Source organism: Lepidochelys kempii, chromosome 7 (assembly GCF_965140265.1).
Source record: "Lepidochelys kempii isolate rLepKem1 chromosome 7, rLepKem1.hap2, whole genome shotgun sequence".
Lineage (NCBI taxonomy): Eukaryota > Metazoa > Chordata > Testudines > Cheloniidae > Lepidochelys > Lepidochelys kempii.
This window is the reverse complement of record NC_133262.1, coordinates 113,878,264-113,900,013: the sequence shown is the minus strand read 5'-3', so window position 1 is coordinate 113,900,013 and position 21,750 is coordinate 113,878,264. Positions and strand designations below refer to the sequence as shown.

At 42.6% G+C, this 21,750-nt stretch overlaps 1 protein-coding gene across 14 annotated transcripts in view; it reads right to left on the bottom strand.

The window, feature by feature from the left end:
- Positions 1-386: 386 nt before the first annotated feature.
- Positions 387-21,750, bottom strand: part of ABLIM1 (actin binding LIM protein 1) — a 314,726-nt gene continuing 293,362 nt past the window's right edge. For 7 of the 14 annotated variants that reach the window (XM_073354282.1, XM_073354291.1, XM_073354280.1 and 4 more), the window contains 5 exons: positions 21,154-21,248; positions 20,900-21,005; positions 18,805-18,869; positions 18,443-18,503; positions 10,346-12,570 (listed from right to left, as the gene is read on the bottom strand). In XM_073354282.1, coding sequence (XP_073210383.1) covers positions 12,533-12,570; positions 18,443-18,503; positions 18,805-18,869; positions 20,900-21,005; positions 21,154-21,248 — 365 coding nt within the window. In that variant the 3' untranslated portion in view covers positions 10,346-12,532. The other 7 variants (XM_073354286.1, XM_073354281.1, XM_073354288.1 and 4 more) reach the window with 3 other exon arrangements.

Below are 21,750 nucleotides of genomic sequence, written 5' to 3'. Positions count from 1 at the left end.
AGAGAAGACACAATGCACATATTAAGATAAATGCACTATTATTCTGATTTTCAAGCCTGAGTGGAAATGAGTTCACTTACAATATAGTGCAAGGACATTGGACTGGCCAAGTCTTCCTTCTTTCTGGTTTATATAAAAATTCTTGTGTCTTTTTTCTGTCTCTTAGTTGACAGGAGAGGGGACAAAAACGGTAAGTCATATTACTTGATCCCAACTACACTGACGAATATTGCTAAGTTTCAGAGTAACAGCCGTGTTAGTCTGTATTCGCAAAAAGAAAAGGAGTACTTGTGGCACCTTAGAGACTAACCAATTTATTTGAGCATAAGCTTTCGTGAGCTACAGCTCACTTCATCGGATGAAGTGAGCTAAAGCTTATGCTCAAATAAATTGGTTAGTCTCTAAGGTGTCACAAGTACTCCTTTTCTTTTTGTGAATATTGCTAAGCTACACACAGCATTCCTCAGCAATCTCATCACTGCTGGTATGGGTGCTGTAGACCTGAATGAAAGACAATAAGTAATGGGCAGCATTTTCAAAAAGAAGTGCCTATGGCCAAATTCTGCACTGATTTACACCCAGGCCAATCATGGCAATGCACTAGTATACTTAGAACATGCGAACACATCAGCAATCAGGTAATATGCATTTGTATCTGCAAATGGGAACCTACATGAACAGCAGCATATCTCCAGGGAATGTTGAAGAAGGAGGGGGAATTTAACTACATCTTGAAGATATGTCCCAAAACAACAGAATACGGGAGTGGTACTAGGGAAATGATTCACAAACTGATTAAGGAGCCCCTCCCTGGGGCTATGTCTCTGTTTACAAGGCTGCTATTTGCCTTCTCCGCCTGATGGGAAGGTAGAAAAACCTGTGGTGAGAATTACTAGCTGCTCACTGGAGAAAACAGGCCCCAGGGCTGCAGCAGTGATCCTTAAAGTCATGGCATCTCCTAGGGTTTGTGTACACAGGGACATTCAGGAAAGTTAAGATGAAATAACTAAAGTTGTGAGGTAAAGCAACATTAATTCACAGTAGCGGAGAATTTAGCGACAGTGAACTAACATCACTTTTGTCTTGAATGACAGCATTTACACAGGGGTGTAACCCTCTGTAATTAATGTACTTTAACTTCACACATTTATCTGATTCATCTTAACTTTCCTGAATGTCTCCATGTATTTCTTAGTAATGGAGAAACCTATGGTTGTAAAGAACAATGACACCAGCTTCTACATAGTCTACACTCATCTTCAGGATTTTGCTAACATGTCTGGAGCATCTAAATTGGCTTCTCTTTCGTTTCTTTCTAAGCAGGGATAGTGACAATAGGTTGGAAACTGGTAAGAAATAGATACAATCTAACCTGAAGTCATTTTTCATAGCTTGGGTTTTTGAAAATAAAGCACTGAAAATAAGCAGATCAGAAATTTTGAAATTCAAACTTTGCCGTTTTTCAACTTTTCCGTGGATAACGTTCCCGTGTCTGTTGTGCAGATGTTTATTAATAAATCTAGAGATGGAGGGAACAATGTGGTCTGCAAGCATGCAGCTTTTCCTGTGCTATGCAGGAAAGCATCCTTTGAACTGAAAATTAGAACTGCGAAAAAGACGCAGACTAAGGCTGACCCTTGAAATTATTGCTCACCAGCATCTGTCACACTATGTTCATGTGGAGTCATCTGCAGGGTTGGGGCCTAAACACTTTCAGAGATTTTTTAAAAACTGATACCCAAAATATCCATCTTGAAATTGAGCCATAATCTGCAAGAAACAAATAGCAAATTTCAGTAAGTCCCAACCCTAACAAATGCCCTAATCATAAGATGTTTGCCCCTTCAGTGTGTTGTGTTTGGTTTCATTGGTAACCCGGATTTGCATCTCACATTTCAGTTATTCCACTCCCATTTACTTGTTAATAGTAATCTGGAAATGTTTATTATGCTTGTGCTGGAACTTGAAACAAAACAACATGCTGAACTGATGCTTGCTGTAACCCCACTGAAATCACAGGGATAGCTCAGTGGGGGGAGGGATAGCTCAGTGGTTTGAGCGTTGGCCTGCTAAACCCAGGGTTGTGAGTTCAATCCTTGAGGGGGCCATTTAGGGATCTGGGGCAAAAATCGGGGATTGGTCCTGCTTTGAGCAGGGGGTTGGGCTAGATGACTCCTGAGGTCCCTTCCAACCCTGATATTCTATGATTCTATGAATTACAGCACCTCCACCAACTCATCCCCTGGTCTGCACCATCCCTTTCCCCTGGCTGTGCTCTTTAGCATGCAGGCTGGATGGATCCCCTGGATAGGTCCTCCAAATACTAAACCCACTGCCCAGATCTCTTCAGTGGAACAGCACTGGTTCTGTTGGATCAGGCCTCTCTGGGACTGCAAACAGAAAGCAGGTTTTGCTTAATTCTGCACATTGAGAAGATTAGTTATTGGACAGCATGCTGTCCTGCTGGAGCAGAAGTGCAAAACTCAATGCAATGATCCAGAATCTCACATCTCCTACACGACCTTACAGACCTAACCACCTCCTCCTCCTGATGTCTATGTGTTAGTCCTCATTAACAGAAAACACAAAAGCCTCTGGTGTCTCCCATGAGGACTATCAAATCTAAAAGGAAAATCTTGACATCCCTTTGTAGACTAGCACACTCATAAAAGAGAGGGATACATTGGCAGTTCAGCTCCAATGTAGAGAAGATGCTGACCTTTCAGCAGCTAAACATTCATTCGGGGAAGTTAATGTGTTCCTCATGTCCCCGTGTGAACACAACCTGCCTTCCAAGCAGTGAAGTTATATACAGGCAATCCTCACACTCTGGAGCACAGTGGGAAAAGAATGCAAACAATAATAAACATAACTCATTCAAAAAACTATCCTGCATGACTTCCTGCACCCTACAAAGCATGCCAGGCACAAAGGAAAAAAAACAACAAAAAACCAAAATCCCAAGGCTGCATCTTTGTAGCATGAAAGAAATTCCAAACCCTCTTTTCAAAGCATAAGTGAAAACACGGTAACAAACAACAAAAGAAGTGCTCAACTTGATACATTGTGCAGTATCGTCAATGTCTGCAACAGCGATTTAACCAATGAGACTGTACTGGGAAAACATGGTGCAAGATAGGGCTATTTCACACAGAAGCCTCCCTTCCTCTGCCAAAAGGGGTTAAATCGCATGTCTGCCCACACAGAAAAAAATTCTCTGCTGGTGCAACTCAGTGCAGCTGAGCCGTTTTTCAGTAGCAGGGAATTTGGCCCAAAGTCTGTGGGTGTGCACCGGAGCATACATTAGAAGAATTTCCTTTTAACCCTTTCATTCCCTCCACCCACCCTAAATCCCCAGACTAAACAACAAGAAAACTGCCACTCCTACACCATTCCCTTTACTTAAATGACTAGTAAAGCCCAGGCCATGTTAATTAAAGCAGAAAGTATGGAGGAGGGAAGATCTGAAAACATACACAGCAATTCACTATTGATATCCTAGCATATATGTAGTACAAGTACGAGCAGGGAATCTGTTTTCCAATAATTTGGTTGGTATGCAGCGGAACAGAGCAAACTGCCTACCTCGTTCTTTCATAACAGAAAGAATATGCCCTTTTAAAACAGTGCCAGTTAAGAAATGGTGTGCAAAAAGGATTAATTTTACCATATGGGTATACTACAGAATATATGTATATATATTCATTTCTTGAAATGATTACAATTCTTTCATTCTACTAGGCATCCTAAGAGCACTTCCTGGCTCTAGCAATAAAGTTCATCATATTCTGGACAAAAGAAAAGGGAATATTATTGAGGGAGAAGAAAAGAACCGCTTCCTATCATGTATACAACATGTAAAAAGTTTACACATGTGAAAACTACCATCGAGTTTCTGAACACAGAAATTTTTACCCCATTGGCAAATGTTCATCTTGGCCCAATTGCTATGAATACAGGTGCCTTTGTCAGATTTTCCCTTTTTGGTGGATGAGTAAGTTGCTCTCCGAAGAGAATTTGGACTTTATCATACAATATCCTATGCAATTTGTTTTGTTTTGTTTAAAGGGCTATAAATGTAGAGTGAATTAAAAGAGTTTTGCTTTCTTCTTCATGTCGTTGCGTCTCCAAAGAGGTAACTTGTCAAACTCTTGTATTGTCATGCCAAATATTTCTTGAAAAACTTCCGGTGCTAAGTGACGCTGGAAAAAGGGAGAAAAGCACAGTCAGTAACAACCAAGGAGATGTCAATGGAGAACGGGCTCATTAAAGATTGCATTTCGAAGCACAGCAAGTCTCAGGGAGCTAGGGTAAACTGGCAAGCAGCTCCAGTGCTAGCCTTAGGGGCCTGATTAAAGGTCCAGGGACACACACTGAAATAATGCTAACAAAGCTCTCAAAGTGCTTTCCACCACGAATGAATTCATAATCATACCTACATCTTATATAGTGATTTTCATCAGTAGGTCCCCCAGGCACTTTAAAAGAGCGGTCAGTATCATCCCCACTGCACAGCTGGGGAAACTGAGGCACAGAGAAGGGAAGTGACATGCCTAACGTCCCAGCCAGCCAGCGGCAGAGCCCGGAAGTGAACCCAGGTCTCCTGAATCCCACTCCAGTGCTCTATCCACTGGGTTTCACTGTCCCCCATTAATTAGGTTTCTCAGCTCACTTGCGACATAGGTATTACTGTTTCCATTTTAAGAGAGGGAAACAGACAGAGAGTGATGAAAGGACTGGGCCAGCTAGCATGCAGCACACGTGCTAGGGAAAGCAAGGTTTGACTAAGCCATCTCTCCAGCAAATCACACTCCCTTGAAGCTGTGGTGCGTCAGCACCTGCACTGGCCACACCCCCTCATAGTGCTGTCTCAGACTCTACAAAGGTTTCTTCCTCAGCTGCTGCTTAGAATATGCTGGGTGTGGGGACGAAGCTCTCCCTGGTGCATGAGCAAAACACAGGGCAGAAATACACCTATAGCCCCCAGATCCATTCCTTTCAAAACATATAGAAATGACCATAATGCTGTCTGGATATTGGTGGCCCCATTCAAAACCGGGTTTATAACCACAAGCCGTCAGAACATCGCACAACTTGCCCAAGTCTCCTTAACCCACACTGATGAACAATTTTTAATGTGGAAGTAGAGATATAAACCTCATGCTTCTAGACATAAGGCAAACACTAACTAATGGCAGCTGGGAAGAAACTTCTGCTGTGGGCAGGTTATTCCATAACAGGGCAGTCTGGAGTCCCTGGCTCCTCCGTAGCAGCTGGCAGGGGGGCTGGAACAATCCGTACAGTGGGAGTGCTGAGAGCTAATGAACCAAACGGTAAACCCCGTATTTGATGGAAACCACTTCAAGCCAGCACCCCCAGCACCTATGGAATCTGGAACCGGCCACTGCCAGAGATGTGATACTGGACCGGAGCTCATGTTCCTATGATTATTGGATAATGATTTACCAATATCTGCCTTCTCATCAATTTATGAGCAAACACAACTGGATGCTTGAGCAGCTCTGTCAGTGAGGTTAAATGAGACATTCATATTCATTCCTCAATGCAGATTTGCAATTGCTATAGTGTTTAACCCTTCGCCTTTGCTACCACCTCCGGAATCCTTCCTCTTGACAAATCTCCATTGCTAAGCAAGGCATTTCTGAGCAGGCTTCTTGGTTCTAATCAAGGGCCCACACTTCTACATTTGATTGTTCAAATGAGGAACAATAATAAACTTCAGTAGGAAAGTCTATTTAAGAACTTGCTTCCTTACCTCAAGCCGGGTTCTGTCTACATCCCGTAATATTTTATTTCGCCCTCTGTTGGTCACCATGAGCATTTCATATGGAAAAATCTGTTTGTGTATAAGAGGGATGGGGGGAGGAGGGGGAAGAGACATATTTACATTCAAAAACAAAGAACATATATGTATTCTTCACCCAACCACACAACCACTGTTCTTAGAAGGAAATTACAAAACTATAAAAAAAAACCTTCAAGTTGCCTGAAATTGAAGTCCAGTCTGGCTTGAACAAATACTCCTTCGCTAACAAAATCAACTCGACCACATTTCGTAGGTACAATACCCGTCAGCACCATTTTCAGAGATGTGTATATCCATACTTCCCACAGACTTATATAAAAGGTACAGTATATACATTTGTTTTTAGCCACAAAGATGCATCTCTAGTAAATTTTTTGCCACTTGGTAAGTTAGCGTGGAGTTTATTTAGGTAAAAATATATATAGCATTCATGAACACTTTTGATGGTTGCAATAATTTGCACAGTTCTAAGGAAAAGAACTAATGTCTATTGTACTTCAACCACCACCACCACCACCTGAAAATAGTCAGAAAAAGTAGCATCTCTTAACAACTTTGTTAGTTACCACATCGGGCCTTGTGTTGAGTGAAATTTATCAGATGAATTATTTTCATGTTGTTTGTTGATTTGTTTACAAACAGATCACAGGTCGCCACTGTGCATTTTGACCTTGACATCGATGGATGGATTGCAGGAAAAGGTTTTGTAGAAGGTTTTGTACATGCCTTCCCCTTCTTTAACATGGCATACATCCATTCAATCTTCTATACAATATTTTATGAGGTTCTCTGGTTTGATTAATACTGTACTCAATAGTCAGATATTCCACATTAATCAATTTTTGGGACTAAGGAAGATCATGCTCTTCATTTATTTGGACAGGTTTAATGCCACAGTTTTAAAATGAAAAGACTTGGAGCTTTTCCTGTCAGCTATTCCCTAATCAATCTGACCCAATCAAAATGATATGCCACAGAAAGGGATAAATAAAATTTGGTGCCTAAAATGAAGTGCTGGATTCACAGCCCTGGAAACTGAAGTCCTCTGTTTAGTTATCAAACATCTACAGCATAGACAGCAACAGTTCAGGTGTCCCTTTGCCGAGACACCTATGTGTCTTTGCCATAACTTAGAGAGACCATGTCTAAAGGTAATGGAACCTCTAATGGTCCATCTCCTATTGTCCATTTCACCTTTGGCCGCTCTGCTGAGCATGCCCACAGGCTTCTCAATTAGGGCCTGACTCAACTCTTATTTAAGTTAATGTGAGTTTTAACATGGGCTTCAGTGCAAATTGGATTGGCCTTTATTGCCAGCTGTGGTGGTGGTTTTAGTGATGTGCATATTTGTCCACTGGGGAAAGGACAGAGACCACCAATTCCTCTCACAGAAACCGCTATGCAGCCAGCCAATGTTATAAATACGCTTAACGTTCTTAGAAATGAAGACTGTCCCTGGTGACAAAACTTTGTATTGTCCTGCCTCACTAAGTTCATTCCATAGTCACCAACTATCCCAACAAATTTTTCAGAAGCACAATAAATAAGATTCAGCCATAAATAAACATACCATTGAGTTTATTGTAGTTAATAACTTAAATAACGTGTATTTAACCATATCTTACAACCAGTATGTCTTAGTAGAGTCTGACATTCTCATAATTGTACAATTAGTTCTACTTTATACTTTAAGAGTTACATTGTTTCTGTTCAACACTTAAAATAACTACAGTATACAATTTTATATGAAAAAGTGTAACTTGTCATAAAATAACCACAGTGAACACAGGGAAAGCTTATTTCAAAGGTTTGAGGTCATCATCATGTTTTATATTTAAAAATTCACTTCATAGCATAGTTCATCATTCTTGGTTTCAGAACACACAAACTCTAATCCCCTTTTGAGGTACTCTTTGCTTGTTTCTATTGGGTGAAGTTTCGTGAAATTCACCAATTTCCACATCCCATATTTTTCATGGGCAATAAACACACATTTTGAGCCAGATCCTCAGCTCATTTAAGTTGGTGTTGGCAAGTTAATTGGGCTACACCAATTTATACTAACTGAGAATCTGGCCCTACATGATTAAATGTCAACACAAACTAAACTTTTATTTCAGCAAAATTCCCATAAATTTTACCCTGAGGACAATGTCAGAATTTGCCACCCAAAGCAAGAATAACAGTTATTTAAAAATGTATTGCCTGGGTCCATCAACAGAAATGGTGGCTGTAAGAGGTTATATTGCATCAAAGCAGGCATTATATTGCAGTAAGGAGCCAGAATAAAGCAAGATCTAGGGAGTGGTGAATTCCCTAAGGTAGATATATAAATATATTTTTAAAATATGCATTTCATTTAGGTCAAGGCTTATGAAGCCAGGGATAGGGCCTTCTATAATATGTCTGATGCTGGTTCAGAAGCAGAAAAGGCAATGTTGTCTGCAAAAATTGCTGCTCACCCTAAAGGCAGAAACATCAACCCTTAGGATTTTGGCAAAACCATAGTTTTTCAGCAGGTTAACCATCAATAGAGAAATATATACAATGTAAAACACAGCTCTAACTGAATCCCTCTCACTATTAACACTCAGTTTCAGTCCCAAAATGCCTTTAGCCACAGTTGTAAAGTATTACATTTTATACCCAGGTGATACCATCCTTTCTCAACAAACACCCTAAGAATCCCTCTTTTCAAAATTGAATTTAGGGCTGATGAAGGCAGGTGGACTGACAGCCCTGGAGATGTGAGTCTGTTATTCATTGTTAGAACAGGTACAGTAGGGCAGCAGCAGCGCAAGCTTCCCACCATCTGTCTCACTTCTCGAGCGCTTCAAAACTGGGCCTGTCCCATAAAATTCGGTAGAGGTGGCAGCTCAATGGCTAGGTGGATTACTTGGGTGCTCCAGCCTCTTTGCCTGCTTAAGACTTTGGCTTCTCTACTGAGGCTACCAACTCGGGGTCTCAGTTTGTGTCAGTTTAGGTGATAGCTAATTTGGGATGGTGCCATCTGCAGGCTTGGAAATGGACTAAGACTCCCCCGCAACTCCCAATTCATTTCTCATAAGCCACATTTCACATTAGCTGGTAACAATCTTCTCCCTGTGACTATTAACAGTAATGACCAAGAACAATGCCTCTCTTTACTTCCTTCACTATGTTTTACAGGAAAATCCAAGATATTGTAGGACCATAAGAGTTGAGCGTAATCTAGTCACATGGGGATTAATGCACCTGGGTCACATGAGTCATGTGAATGTTCCCTTTGAATACTGAGAAATGACGGATTTTGGTGAGCATGCGTCAGTCTAAATGTTTGTGTGGGAAGCGGAGGTACACCTAAGGAACATTCCTCTTGGTCACACGGGAGTCACCTGGAGATTATACAGGGCTTCTGCCAACTGGACAGGTAGCGGTGCCAATCTGTTACATACAGTACCGTCAAGGCAGGGGCAGTACTAATCCACAGGAAAAGATGCACTGCCGCTGTCCCTCGCCATTGTCTTTCAATTACTCTCGAAAAATAATGTTTTCATGCTTCCCTTTTGGCTCACTATGCCAGTCAAACAGGATTAGAATGAAATGGAAAGAGAGAGTCTCAGAAAGGCAGTGAGCTTGGCTCAAAAGCAGAGGTGGGGAAAATGCATCTGTTTACTGCACCAGGCAGCTTCACATTATCTCTTAATAAGGAGAATGATCTCTTCTTACGGGTTAGCGTGCACCCCTAGAAAGGTGTGTTGCTATAACCCACAGGTTTCAGATGTACTGTAAGGTGAGGCATAACAGCTATGCTGATAACTGCATTTGTTTTACTAACAAGCAGCATACACAGTCGGGTAAGTTGGACAATGCCTGTGTATAAATGACTTCTCCTCCTGCTCCAATAACTTGAGTATCAAACCCTATTTAACTTTTAGGATCTGATGCTCATTTACACCAAGGCCTCTTTCCACAGCTGGAGTGGTATAAAGAGGCCCTAGTGTGAGAATTAAGCCCTTCCCTTTCCACTAATGCTCTGTAACTAACCCCGCCTCACTACAGTTAAACATGCCTGTTCCTGAGTTATGCGTCTATCCAGGTTTAAGCACTGTGGGTTCCTGCTGTTTTGGCTCTTTGAATCACAGCTGTGCAGGGAATGAGCTGCATTTGGCATCACTCAAGCACTTTCAGCCTCTCAGTGTTGCCCTCTGAAATCCCTCCTTGGGGCTGCATACTGTGGCTGCTCTTGTCCCTCCCCTGAAGCAGACAGGAGGCACACCCATGCAAGGTGAGGGCCAGCACAGAGGGAGAGATTTGGCACATAAGGAGCAATGATTGGGATGAGGGAAAGAGAAACAACAGGGACTCAAGACATTTCCTATAGTATCTCATCTGCAGTACATATTCAAACCTTCACTGTCTCGAAGGAAAATATTAGCTGCACTTGCCTTTGGTTCCAACATGTTAGGCATAGACACTCCTCTGTCCATTCTCATTCCGGGAACATGACCATCCGGGAGGGACTGCATCGGATATAGGTATACATCAGACTCACAGGTTACACATACACACACACAGGGAAAAGGTACTTATGTAATGGTGAAAACAGAGGTGAATTTATGCTCAAACTTTCCTCAAATCTTAACAATTAATCTTAACATATGGAACAATGTCATAACTCCTGCTTATTATTTTTCTAAGGTGAGCTCTGGATCCCATCTCCAATTTTCCTTCCCTCAAAGGCTCTGATCTGCTCTCGGCTCAGTAGGCCTGGACATGGCTCACTGTGAAACCATCCATAGCACTCCCAATCAACCAGGGGGTTACTACAGAGTGGCCACACCTTTCCTGTCTCCATGGCTTCCTCTGTGGGCTTGCAGCTTGGAACCTCAACTCAGACATATGCGCCGAGTCCGCGGGTGCTCCAGGGCTGGAGCACTGACGGGGAAAAATTGGTGGGTGCAGAGCACCCACCGGCAGCTCCCCGCCCCAGCTCACCTCCGCCTGCGCTCCGCCTCCACCTTCTCCCCTGAGTGGGCCACCGCATCCTGCTTCTCCCCACTCCCTCCCAGCGCTTGCGCTGCAAAACAGCACGGCAAGCCTGAGAGGGAGGGAGGGGGCAGGAGGAGGAACGTGGCGCGCTTGGGGAAGAGGCGGGGCCAGGGCAGGGATTTGGGGAGGGATCCAATAAGGGCAGGGAGGGGGCGGAGTCGGGGCGGGGCCGAGGCACGAGCACCCACCGGCACCAGCGAAAGTTGGCGCCTGTGAACTCAGATCCCACACGACAATATGTCTGGGCACTATTAAACCACTGGGTCATGCTGCCCCTTGCAACTGTCACTTTATCACTTGGATAGTGTTAGAGTGTGGCTTTACTCTGAAAAAGTGACTGCAAAAATGGCACCATGAAATTCCACGCAAGTCTTTTTTCTCATAACAAACAGCACTCAGTTATATCCGATATGCTCAGCTGACAAGTAAAATGGTGTCATTTCTAACTGCAAACTCTACCTGTGACAGTCAATCTGAGTTCTTTCCATTTCACACATCATCAGTAATAAAGGCTTTGCAGGTCCTATTACAAAGGCTCTGTTACATGTGTATCCTACTTTTCCATTTTATCTTCATGGACACCTGGGAAAACCTAATGCCTTTTCCACAGGAACAACTGATTGAAACTTAGGGCAACTCCCACGAAAGTCAATGGAAAGAGATTCTTTGACCTTAGTGGGAGTTAAATCGGGCATTTAATGAACAATTATGCTGAATATGTACCAGCATGAATAGACTCCAGTTTACACTCTGCTAGGTGTATTGGTTCTACAGTGATAGCAAGTGAAAAGTAGCTTCAACTTATTTTTGTCACACAGGCAGATTTTACTGGGAACGCACACAGGAGGCAGCTCTGGGTTAAGAAGGTGCCATTTCTACATAGTTACTGTTCATAGCATAGCCACACTTTAAGCACAATGCATGGCACGACAAATATATCTTGTAATCTGTTATCCTCTCACTGCAGATCCATCTTTGATACGGTACATAATCAATTTGCCCAAGTATTTAAATTATAATAATTATTTAGCATTTATATTGCCATAGCGCCTACAGGCCAACCATGTTGGGGCTTCATTGTGCTAGGTGCTGTACAAATACATATTATTGTGAACATTCATTAAGATATGCAATGGCAAAAAGTTATCATTGGGATCTGGAGAGGAGGGGCTGGCACTTGCAAGAGCATCTACTGCTGGAAGATCTATGGTGACAGCATCATAGGAGACCACTGGCCAGCTTTCTCAGCTGGAGGGTGAATTCCATGTTCACAGCCACAGACGAAAAGGGAGAGTTTGGGGCTTGTAGTATGGAAGATGGGGGCCCCCAGAATGAAGAGGAATGTGTCTAGACCACCCTTTAGTTGGGACAAGACATGGGGAGAGAGAACCCATGCTCAGATGCCAAGAAGGAACCACTACAGATAACTTTCATTTCCACATCAATTAGCTTTACAAAGCAGGTCACAAAACTGGCGTGCGGGCCTCCTCACCCATACAGTTCTGGGGCTGTACCAGGAAGAATCTTAGCTGTGCCTGTCCCTTGTTGATACAAGTCTACATCGTTGATTATGCTTAAACATGCAGATAAACTGAAACAAATGTCTTAAAAAAACCCTTCCCTGTAGCAGTAATTCAGACTTGAATAACAGAGTGGATGTTTTTATCTCTGCTGTCAGTTGATGGATGAAAACCCGTACTCTACCTGGAAATCTGAAAAGCAAAGGGAAATCTTGTCAGCATTAGAATGCAGCAGAACATGGATTGGTCACAAACACCAAACAGAATATTTTAATTGTTCAGCGAAAGCAGTATCAGATCAGTTTGCAGCCTCCAGCAGACATCAGCTTGCTGTTCACCACTCTGACACTATTGATGTTTCTCAGAGATATCGGAAGATAGTTGCTATCAATTCACAAAAGGGTGCATTAGCTCCAGTAACTCATCTCCGCTTATTTTGTAATTAAACATGAAAGAGATAACAGTCTCTCTGTCCCAGTCAATCGACAGTGTTGGAACTGATGTGATGTACTGATATTGTTGGGGACAGGTCAGATTTTTTGACTGACTTGAATCCAAAGGCCTGATCCAGTTTCTACTGAAGTCAAGGGAAAGATTTAAGGGAGAAGGGAATTAGAATCCAAGGCCTTATCCAAATGAGAAAACGGTACCAATTTAATGACATTGGTTTAGAAATTGGCTTAATTAAATCAGTGCAACATCCTAAACATTAATTAAATCTTGGGCTGTCAAGCAATTAGAAAAAACTAATCACGATTAAACGCACTGTTGAAGAATAATAGAATGCCATTTATTAAAATATTTTTGGATGTTTTCTACTTTTCAAATATATTGATTTTAATTACCACACAAAATACAAAGTGTACAGTGCTCACTTCATATTATTATTTTTGATTATAAATATTTGCCAGTAAAAAACAAAAGAAATAGTATTTTTCAATTCACCTAATACAAGTACTGTAATGCAATCTCTTTATCATGAAAGTTGAACTTACATATGTAGAATTATGTACAAAAAAAACCTGCATTCAAAAGTGAAACAAAGTAAAACTTTAGAGCCTACAAGCCCATTCAGTCCTACTTCTTGTTCAGCCAATCAGTCAAACAAGTTCATTAACATTTGCAGGAGATAATGCTGCCCGCTTTTTGTTTACAGTGTCACCTGAAAGTGAGGACAGTTGTTCTCATGGTACTGTTGTAGCCGGCGTCGCAAGATATTTACATGCCAGATGCACTAAAGATTTATATGTCCCTTCATGCTTCAACCATCCTTCCAGAGGACATGCATCCATGCCAATGACAGGTTCTGCTCGACAATGATCCAAAGCAGTGCGGACTGATGCATATTCATTTTCATCATCTGAGTCAGATGCCACCAGCAGAAGGTTGATTTTCTTGTTGGGTGGTTCAGTTCTGTAGTTTCTGCATCGGAGTGTTGCTCCTTTAAGACTTCTGAAAAGATTCTCCACACCTCATCCCCCTCAGATTTTGGAAGGCACTTCAGATTCTTAAACCTTGGGTTGAGTGCTGTAACTATCTTTAGAAATCTCACATTGGTTCCCTTTTTGCGTTTCGTCAAATCTGCAGTGAAAGTGTTCTTAAAACGAACAACATTTGCTGGGTCATCATCCGAGACTGCTATAACATGAAATATATGGCAGAATGTAGGTAAAACAGGGCAGGGGACATATAATTCTCCTCCAAGGGGTTTAGTCAGAAAATAAATCAACACATTATTTTTAGTGAGCGTCATCAGCATGAAAGCATGTCCTCTGGAATGGTGGCCCAAGTATGAAGGGGCATACGAATGTTTAGCGTATCTGGCACGGAAATACCTTGCCAGATATGCTACAAAAGTGCCATGTGCATGCCTGTTTTCACTTTCAGGTGACACTGTAAATAAGAAGTGGGAAGAATTATGTCCCATAAATGTAAATACACTTGTTTGTCTTAGTAATTGGCTGAACAAGAAGTAGGACTGAGTGGACTTGTAGGCCCTAAAGTATTACATTGTTTTGGGTTTTTTGAGTGCAGTTATGAAACAAAAAAAAAATCTGCATTTGTAAGTTGCACTTTCACGATAAAGAGATTGCACTACAGTACTTGTATGAGGTGAATTGAAAAACTGTTTATCATTTTTACAGCACAAATTTTTGTAATAAAAATAATAATATAAAGTGAGCACTGTACACTTTGTATTCTATGTTGTAACTGAAATAAATATATTTGAAAATGTAGAAAAACATCAAAAAATATTTAGTAAATTGCAATTGGTATTCTATTGTTTAACAGTGTGATTAAAAGTGTGATTAATCGTGATACATTTTTTAAATTGCGATTGATTTTTTTTGACTTAATCACATGAGTTAACTGCGATTAATTGACAGCCCTAGTTAAATCAGTACACGCTTCCTGTGCAAGTCCTAAGTCGTTATGGTAAAGAATATAAGCACTACGGCACAGATAGTAGAAATATATTTCTTGTGGGTCAATTCAAGTAATGTTCATAAGTGCAAAAGTGCAAATTATTATTTAAAATAATCACCATCAAAATATTAGTCTCTGCAAGTGCATTGAACTCCCACCACATCAGCAAACATGGCACTCCTATCGGCACTGCAGTACTGCTATGCCTCACACAGCAAAGAGTAGGGACCCATCTGTCTCTCATGGGATTTTCTAACTGTCCCTGAGCCACAGAGTCTTACTGTAGATAGGTCTTGGGGGAACCTCACAAAAAGCTTATTCCAAACCTATTTGATTCAACTAGAAAACTTTCACTGAGTCAAAAATTGCAATGTTTCAAATGATACAAACATTTTTTGTGGACATTTTCAGACTGTTTGAAAAGGTATTTAAAAAAAAAAGAACGCAACAAATTCTTTTAGCTGGCTCTAAGGATTTTACAGTACAGATAGGATCAAAGAGTGAGACTGTCAAAGGGATCTACAGGAACTCCCACTGAAAGTCCGAAGCTGCACAACAAGATGATGGCAGAGCTGGGAACAGAACCCGGAAATCCTAACTAACCTTAGCCAGAGGCCCACTCCCCTAATGTGACATTTACAGAAAGTAAGTTCATATTCTCTGTGTACAGGGTACAAAATATACATGCAGTACTTAGCTACTCTGCTGCACGCTGTTATGCCGGACATTGGGCAGCGTCCCTTCACTTGCAGAGGAGAGCTGAATATCCAACAAAAACCACATTCTAGGAGTAGTGAAGAAAATGTCATAGGGAATAGGAGAGCTTTCAGCAAACTAACTCAGATGTACCAGACCAGTTGTCCATCCCTGGCTAGATCCATCTTGAGAACTACTGTATAATCATGCCTGGAGCAGTATTGATACATATAACATACTTCTGAACAATCCCTAAAGCCTTTAGCACATGCAGAATTTGCTGTTTGACTTTTTAGTACTAAGGAGGAGGACTGTCTGTCTCCATATTTAGTAGAAATGCAGATATTAAAAAGTACCAGTTGTTCCTGTTTTGATGTGTATAACAAAAGTCAGAGAGAAGAAAACAAGTGTAGGCTCTGCACTGTTTAATACGGATGAGGCCCAGAGAAGCTGGTTTGATTTTCATCCTGTAGGCTTCTCCATCAACTGACTGATTCATCCAGTCTCCTGATGTTTTACAAGGCTATGAAGTGCTATGAAATACCTGACATGCTTTGTAGGTCTAAGATAGCTCACTGAAACTCCTAGATGATACATTTCTGAACACAAATGGCTGGGCCCACACATATGGGACCAGCATTTCTGCTTGAATGCACTGAAGGTTATCCCAAGAGGTTCCTCACTTGTCAGATAAACAGTTAACCTCACTGGCACTAGGACCTGGGATTTCCCAACATTAAGACCTTTTGGAAAATGGGAGAAACCACAATAAATAGCAGAACGCAGCTCAACAAACCCAGCTGCATCATGTAATGTGGCCTGAGTTCACAGTCCCATCCATTTTCTAAGCCTAAGATTACATGACAACTTCAGCCATGTTTTTGTAGCCAGGTCATGACACCCGCATCAGACCTGTTACTACAAACAGGTTGAGCTGTGAGCACTCATGAGCTTTTTGCTCAGTGCAACCATGTGTCAACCTTGACTGAGCATCCACACCCCCATCAATATCTGACAGTGTTTGCATTATGGGAAAATCAGAGAACCTCTGAGTTGTGGGTTGGGAGCTACACAGGGCAGTACCAGCAGCACATGGGACAAAGCATTCTGGAGTGTTCTACCGAAGAGTAGGGAGGAAGGAAGTCTGGCCAGTCCAGTTACACCAGCCTGGTTGCGGGACCCATAGGAGCAGAAAATAATATTATGATCTCCTGAGACATTGATGAGCCAGCCAAGCCCACTGTCCTGCATGACACATGGTTAGTTGTCACCATTACTAACCATGTAGTTAACAAAAAGAAAAGGAGTACTTGTGGCACCTTAGAGACTAACCAATTTATTTGAGCATAAGCTTTCGTCAGCTACAGCTCACTTCATTGGATGCATACTGTGGAAACTGCAGAAGACTTTATATACACAGAGACCATGAAACAATACCTCCTCCCACCCCACTCTCCTGCTGGTAATACCTTATCTAAAGTGATCACTCTCCTTACAATGTGTATGATAATCAAGTTGGGCCATTTCCAGCACAAATCCAGGTTTTCTCACCCCCCACCCCCATACACACACACAGACTAACACGGCTGTTACTCTGAAACATGTAGTTAACGTGATTCATGGGAATGCAAACCTTGTTTTAAAACTAACCATTTTTTACATGCTCATTTACAAGTTAGAGTGCAGATAGAACCTGATTCATAGTTGAAAAGCTGAATGAAGGACACCTTCCCTTCTCCTTCCCCATACTACAGTAATGTTCCCTGGCTGAAGAGGCCTATGTGGGACTCTCTTCACGGCCCCAAAAGGCTACTCCAAGAAGAGGTATGTCATGTTGCCACTGCCCCTGTGGTTCTCCTGGAGGTTGCCAGTTTATGGAGCACGTCACTGGCAGCACGACCGCCGAAGTGACTGGGTTGGCCCTCAAAAGGTGAAGTTAAAAAAATGTTTTAAAAGGACAAAGTGTTTCTCCTGCTTCAGAGAGGATTAACTCCCCTGGAAATCTTGCGTCACTTCATGCTTTGGCACCTGCGTGCCATAATCAATGCAACTTCTGACAAACTGCAGTAATGGCAAGCGATGTATACAAAGGGCCCAATTCCAGTCTCACTCTCAGCACTTGTACACATCGTAGCCAGTGGAGTTACTCCTGATTTACACCAGCATCGCAGAGATGGGAACCAGACCCAATACACTCGTGTGCCCGAGCTTTCAGATTGAACCAGAGACATGGACACGTTGGCCACTGCAGTCCCAGACTCAATTGTAAGCTAAGAAACGGAGCCCACATCTCTGAGCAGCAGCTCAGGGAGTGCTTTGTAACAGCACCTTGTCATTTGTACCTGGTACATTTCTCACAACAGAAACAACAACAATATGGAGCATGACTCTCGGGCTTTGTGTGTTCAAAGCACTTTGTAAATATTAATCATCAACACATTTTACTGATGAGGAGACTGGGGCACAGGCAGGTTACATGTCTGGCCCGAAGTCACACAGCAAGCCAGTGGCAGAGCTGGGATTAAAATTTAGCATTCCCTGGCTCCCAACCTTGTGGCTCATGGTTGCAGACCATGCTGCTCATGGTGTATAATTTGCAGCTCTATAATATAGCAAAACAGAACTCAGTGCACATCCCTGAATAAATACGTAAGGTTTGATTCTCATTTGCACTGAGACCCCTTTGCACTGCTAGAACAGATCCTTGCTGTAAATGAGACTCTACCCCATAAAGTGGTTAGGAAAAAAAATGCCGACAAATGTCTGCACATTTTACAGTTAACTCTGGAGTTTACCGGACAGAGGTAAAAATTGAGACGCAGACAGGAGACCAACCACATTTGCTGCCTTAAAAAGGGAACAGCAGAAACCAAAGCTAGTGTCACAGTTCACTCAGGGACCAAAGCAAAACAAGAAAAAAACAAAAACAACTCAGTCTTACCTCGAACACCACTGCTCACATCCCCATAACTATTGTACTGACCGAAGTCTGTAGACACAGGCTGTAACAGGAAGGAAAACACGGACATATGAATGCACAGTTCACATATATATGACTGTGCAGGTATTTCTCATACAAAGGCCTTCAGCTCTCAGGTCATGCTGCACAGTACACATCACTAGCAGAATCTAGTCAATGGGGAGGGGCAAGGCTCTTGGTAGCAGGTGGCTTTTGTTATGCTGATGTTAGTTTTAAAAGAAAGATTGATCCAATTTAGAGACCTGATGGGATCAGTAAGGTAATAAATACCCTGACTGTATATTAACTCCACCTTCTGCTTTTCCACACTGCTGCCATCTTACCCTGTGCAGTCCATTTCTTCCATAGCCAGGGAGGGAGGAGGTTTTGGAGGCCGAGACATGTGAGGCTGAATGAGGAGGAGAGAAAAGTCCTATTAAAACACCAAAAATCCACTGGAAACTCAAAGTCAGAACATTTGAGGAAGCAGTTCTCAACCCCAAAGTGGGTTGTGACCCCATTTTAATGGGGTCACCAGGGCTGGCGTTAGATTTGCTGGGGCCTGGGATGGAAGCCGAAGTCCAAGCCCCACCGCCCAGGGCTTCAGCCGAAGGCCAAGGGCTTCTTCAGCCCTGGATGGTGGGGCTCAGGTTGCAGTCTCCCTGCCAGGGCTGAAGCCCTCGAGCTTCAGCTTTGGCCCCGTTCCCAGGGCAGCAGTGCTCTGGCTTTGGCCAACCCACCTGGGGCGGCAGTGCTCGGGCTTCGGTCGCCCTTCCCAGGGCCGTGTAGTAATTTTTGTTGTCAGAAGGGGTAGTGATACAATGAAGTCTGAGAAACGGCATAGACTTTGGAAAGCAAACATTGACAACCTGGCTAAGAGAGCCAAATATGTACCCAACCACATGACTTCATTGGGAGTAGGATTCGAGTGAGTAGTAATGGTTGAACCTCAACCAGTTGGGGGCTTTGGCTTGGTTAAGCATCTAGCTTCAAAGCTTATCCCAGCTGGGTTAGGAAATCTTGCATGACCAGACGACAGGTTCCACCACTCTTGGTTTCATCTAAAATAGCAAGGAAACAGGCTTTCCTGTGGTACCATGGTGCTTCTGCTTAACGTCTTAGCTGATGCCAGAAAGTGCAGCGGCACGATGGCATTTCTTTGGCTTTCAGTTTTAAGTGGGTGGTCATATGGTCCTACAGTAGTGCCTCCGAAGTTAACATTGTAATTCATTTTCCATTACAGGGACTTTCTTCTCTCTTCCCCACAATTAGCATCCCTCTCCACTTCGTCAGACACCCAGAAATGTTGCCCTTGCGGTCTCTGGTTAAGGAAACATTTAAAAAAAAACAGGAGGAAGTACAAAGGACAAGATGTTCTGGAGATAAGGGATGTCGACGAAGGCACTAATTTGTCTGACCAGCAGTCCACAGATCTCACACAAGGCAGAGGTGTTGCAGATTAGCACTGATGTAACGGTATAGAGGGGCACGGAGAGGTTTCCATTAAGGTGACTCTCTAGCCAGTGCATTTGCTCATCTTTGTGAGCTCTGATATTATTAGAAAGACGCCAGCCCTGTGACCATGAAAGGTCACAGGAGAGATCTGAGCCCTAGCCTGGTCCTTCTCTCCCTGACCAATAGGGGCTTGCAGTGCTGTAGAGACAGCCTACTCATATAACATGGAAGAACAGAGAGTTTTATCTTGCTGTGCAGCCATCCACGAGAACGATGGAATAGTGGCAATGACAGGTTCCACAGGGAGCTGCTCTTGATTTTTCTTGGCTTGGAGCAGACTTATGATGCAGGGCCCTGAGGGCAAGGAGAATGAAGTAAAACAGGTGAGGAATAATCCTTGGAGCTCTGAGAAGGGCACAAAAGTGCACCAGGGATAAAAGAATATATTAAAAATATATATACAAAAAAAGGCCAAACTCTTGGCTGCATCACTGACCTCCCTGTAAGCAAACAGTTAAGGGACAGCTAATACTTTTGCCTTTTCTCCGGAATGTAATGCATCCGATTGAAATGCTAGCTTAGATAGACAGACATTGACTCGCTAGGATCTAGCACTTTGGAATGTGTTGCCCTGCTCTCTGATTTCCTCTTCCCCTGTGGGAAAGGTTAAAAGGCTATGTGAAGCTCAAGTTTAGGCAAGGTGTGTTTAGTTTGTTGTAATTTAATAAGCTAGCCCACTAGTTTGTGATAAGTGTCCGCAGTGCAGTTACCAGGGCCAAACTTTACATCACACATTATGTATATAAGGAGTTATTCCTCCAAGAAGTTCCTTCTAAAATCCTCAATTTAATATTATTTCTACATTAAACAATAAAGCCAACAGGTATAGACCAAGATTTTCAGGAGTGAAAGCCCAGGATCCAGGCACACACCACGTGGGCTTCCATGGACCACTTAGAGATAGTTTTCACCTCTGTTGCTTACATGAATTAACTGGAGAATCATAACGACTGGCTGAAAGAGCTGGCCCATCGCGAGTCTCCTTTTCCATTTCTTCTTTTAGTATCAATTGCCCCAGACCAGAGTTAAGCTATAAATGGGAAGAAAAAAATATATATATATAAGCAAAATACGATGGTGGATTGGTTTATTAAAACAGCTGAAACTGCTTATGAAAAGTCTGTCCGTGGTGCACAGTGGAAGATTCGGAAATAGTATTAAGATAAGCCTAAAACAACCTTCATAAGCTGCTCCTCCTGTAGCTGCCGACGTCTCTGTAGCTCTTCATCTTCTTCCTCTCTGCCACTTGATCTGCGTCTCATGTCGGCTCCTGCTTCCATAAAACCATGGTACAAAGAGAGCTTTCTCAGATCAGTCCCACCACACCAGAGACGGAAGGACTACTACACAGTATGACCCAACTTAGTTTGTTAAATAAATAAAATCAAATAAATGCAAAGATTGCCAGTAGCTTCCAAAGCCTTTTCAAAATCCACCCTTAATCCAAATGAACTCTGAGCAAGTCCACCCACTGCCATCACCCTTCTGGTTTCACACTATCCACAGCGAGAAGTTACACTAAACAGAACACGGGTTCCCAAACTGTTTAGGCTTCCTTATCAGTTTAGACTTCGAAACCCTTGGTTGCACTAGGCAGTGCATCCCAGCTCCCAAAAATATGCACATGCTCTAACTAGAAATGGAGTTTGGGCTACTCCAAAATCCACTTACACAGCAATGAGGCTGGAGCTGTTTGAAGTCCCAGTTTCACCACTGCAAGATTGGAGTTTGGAGTAGCTAAAGCTTCACACTTGCTTAGAACACGCACAAGTGAA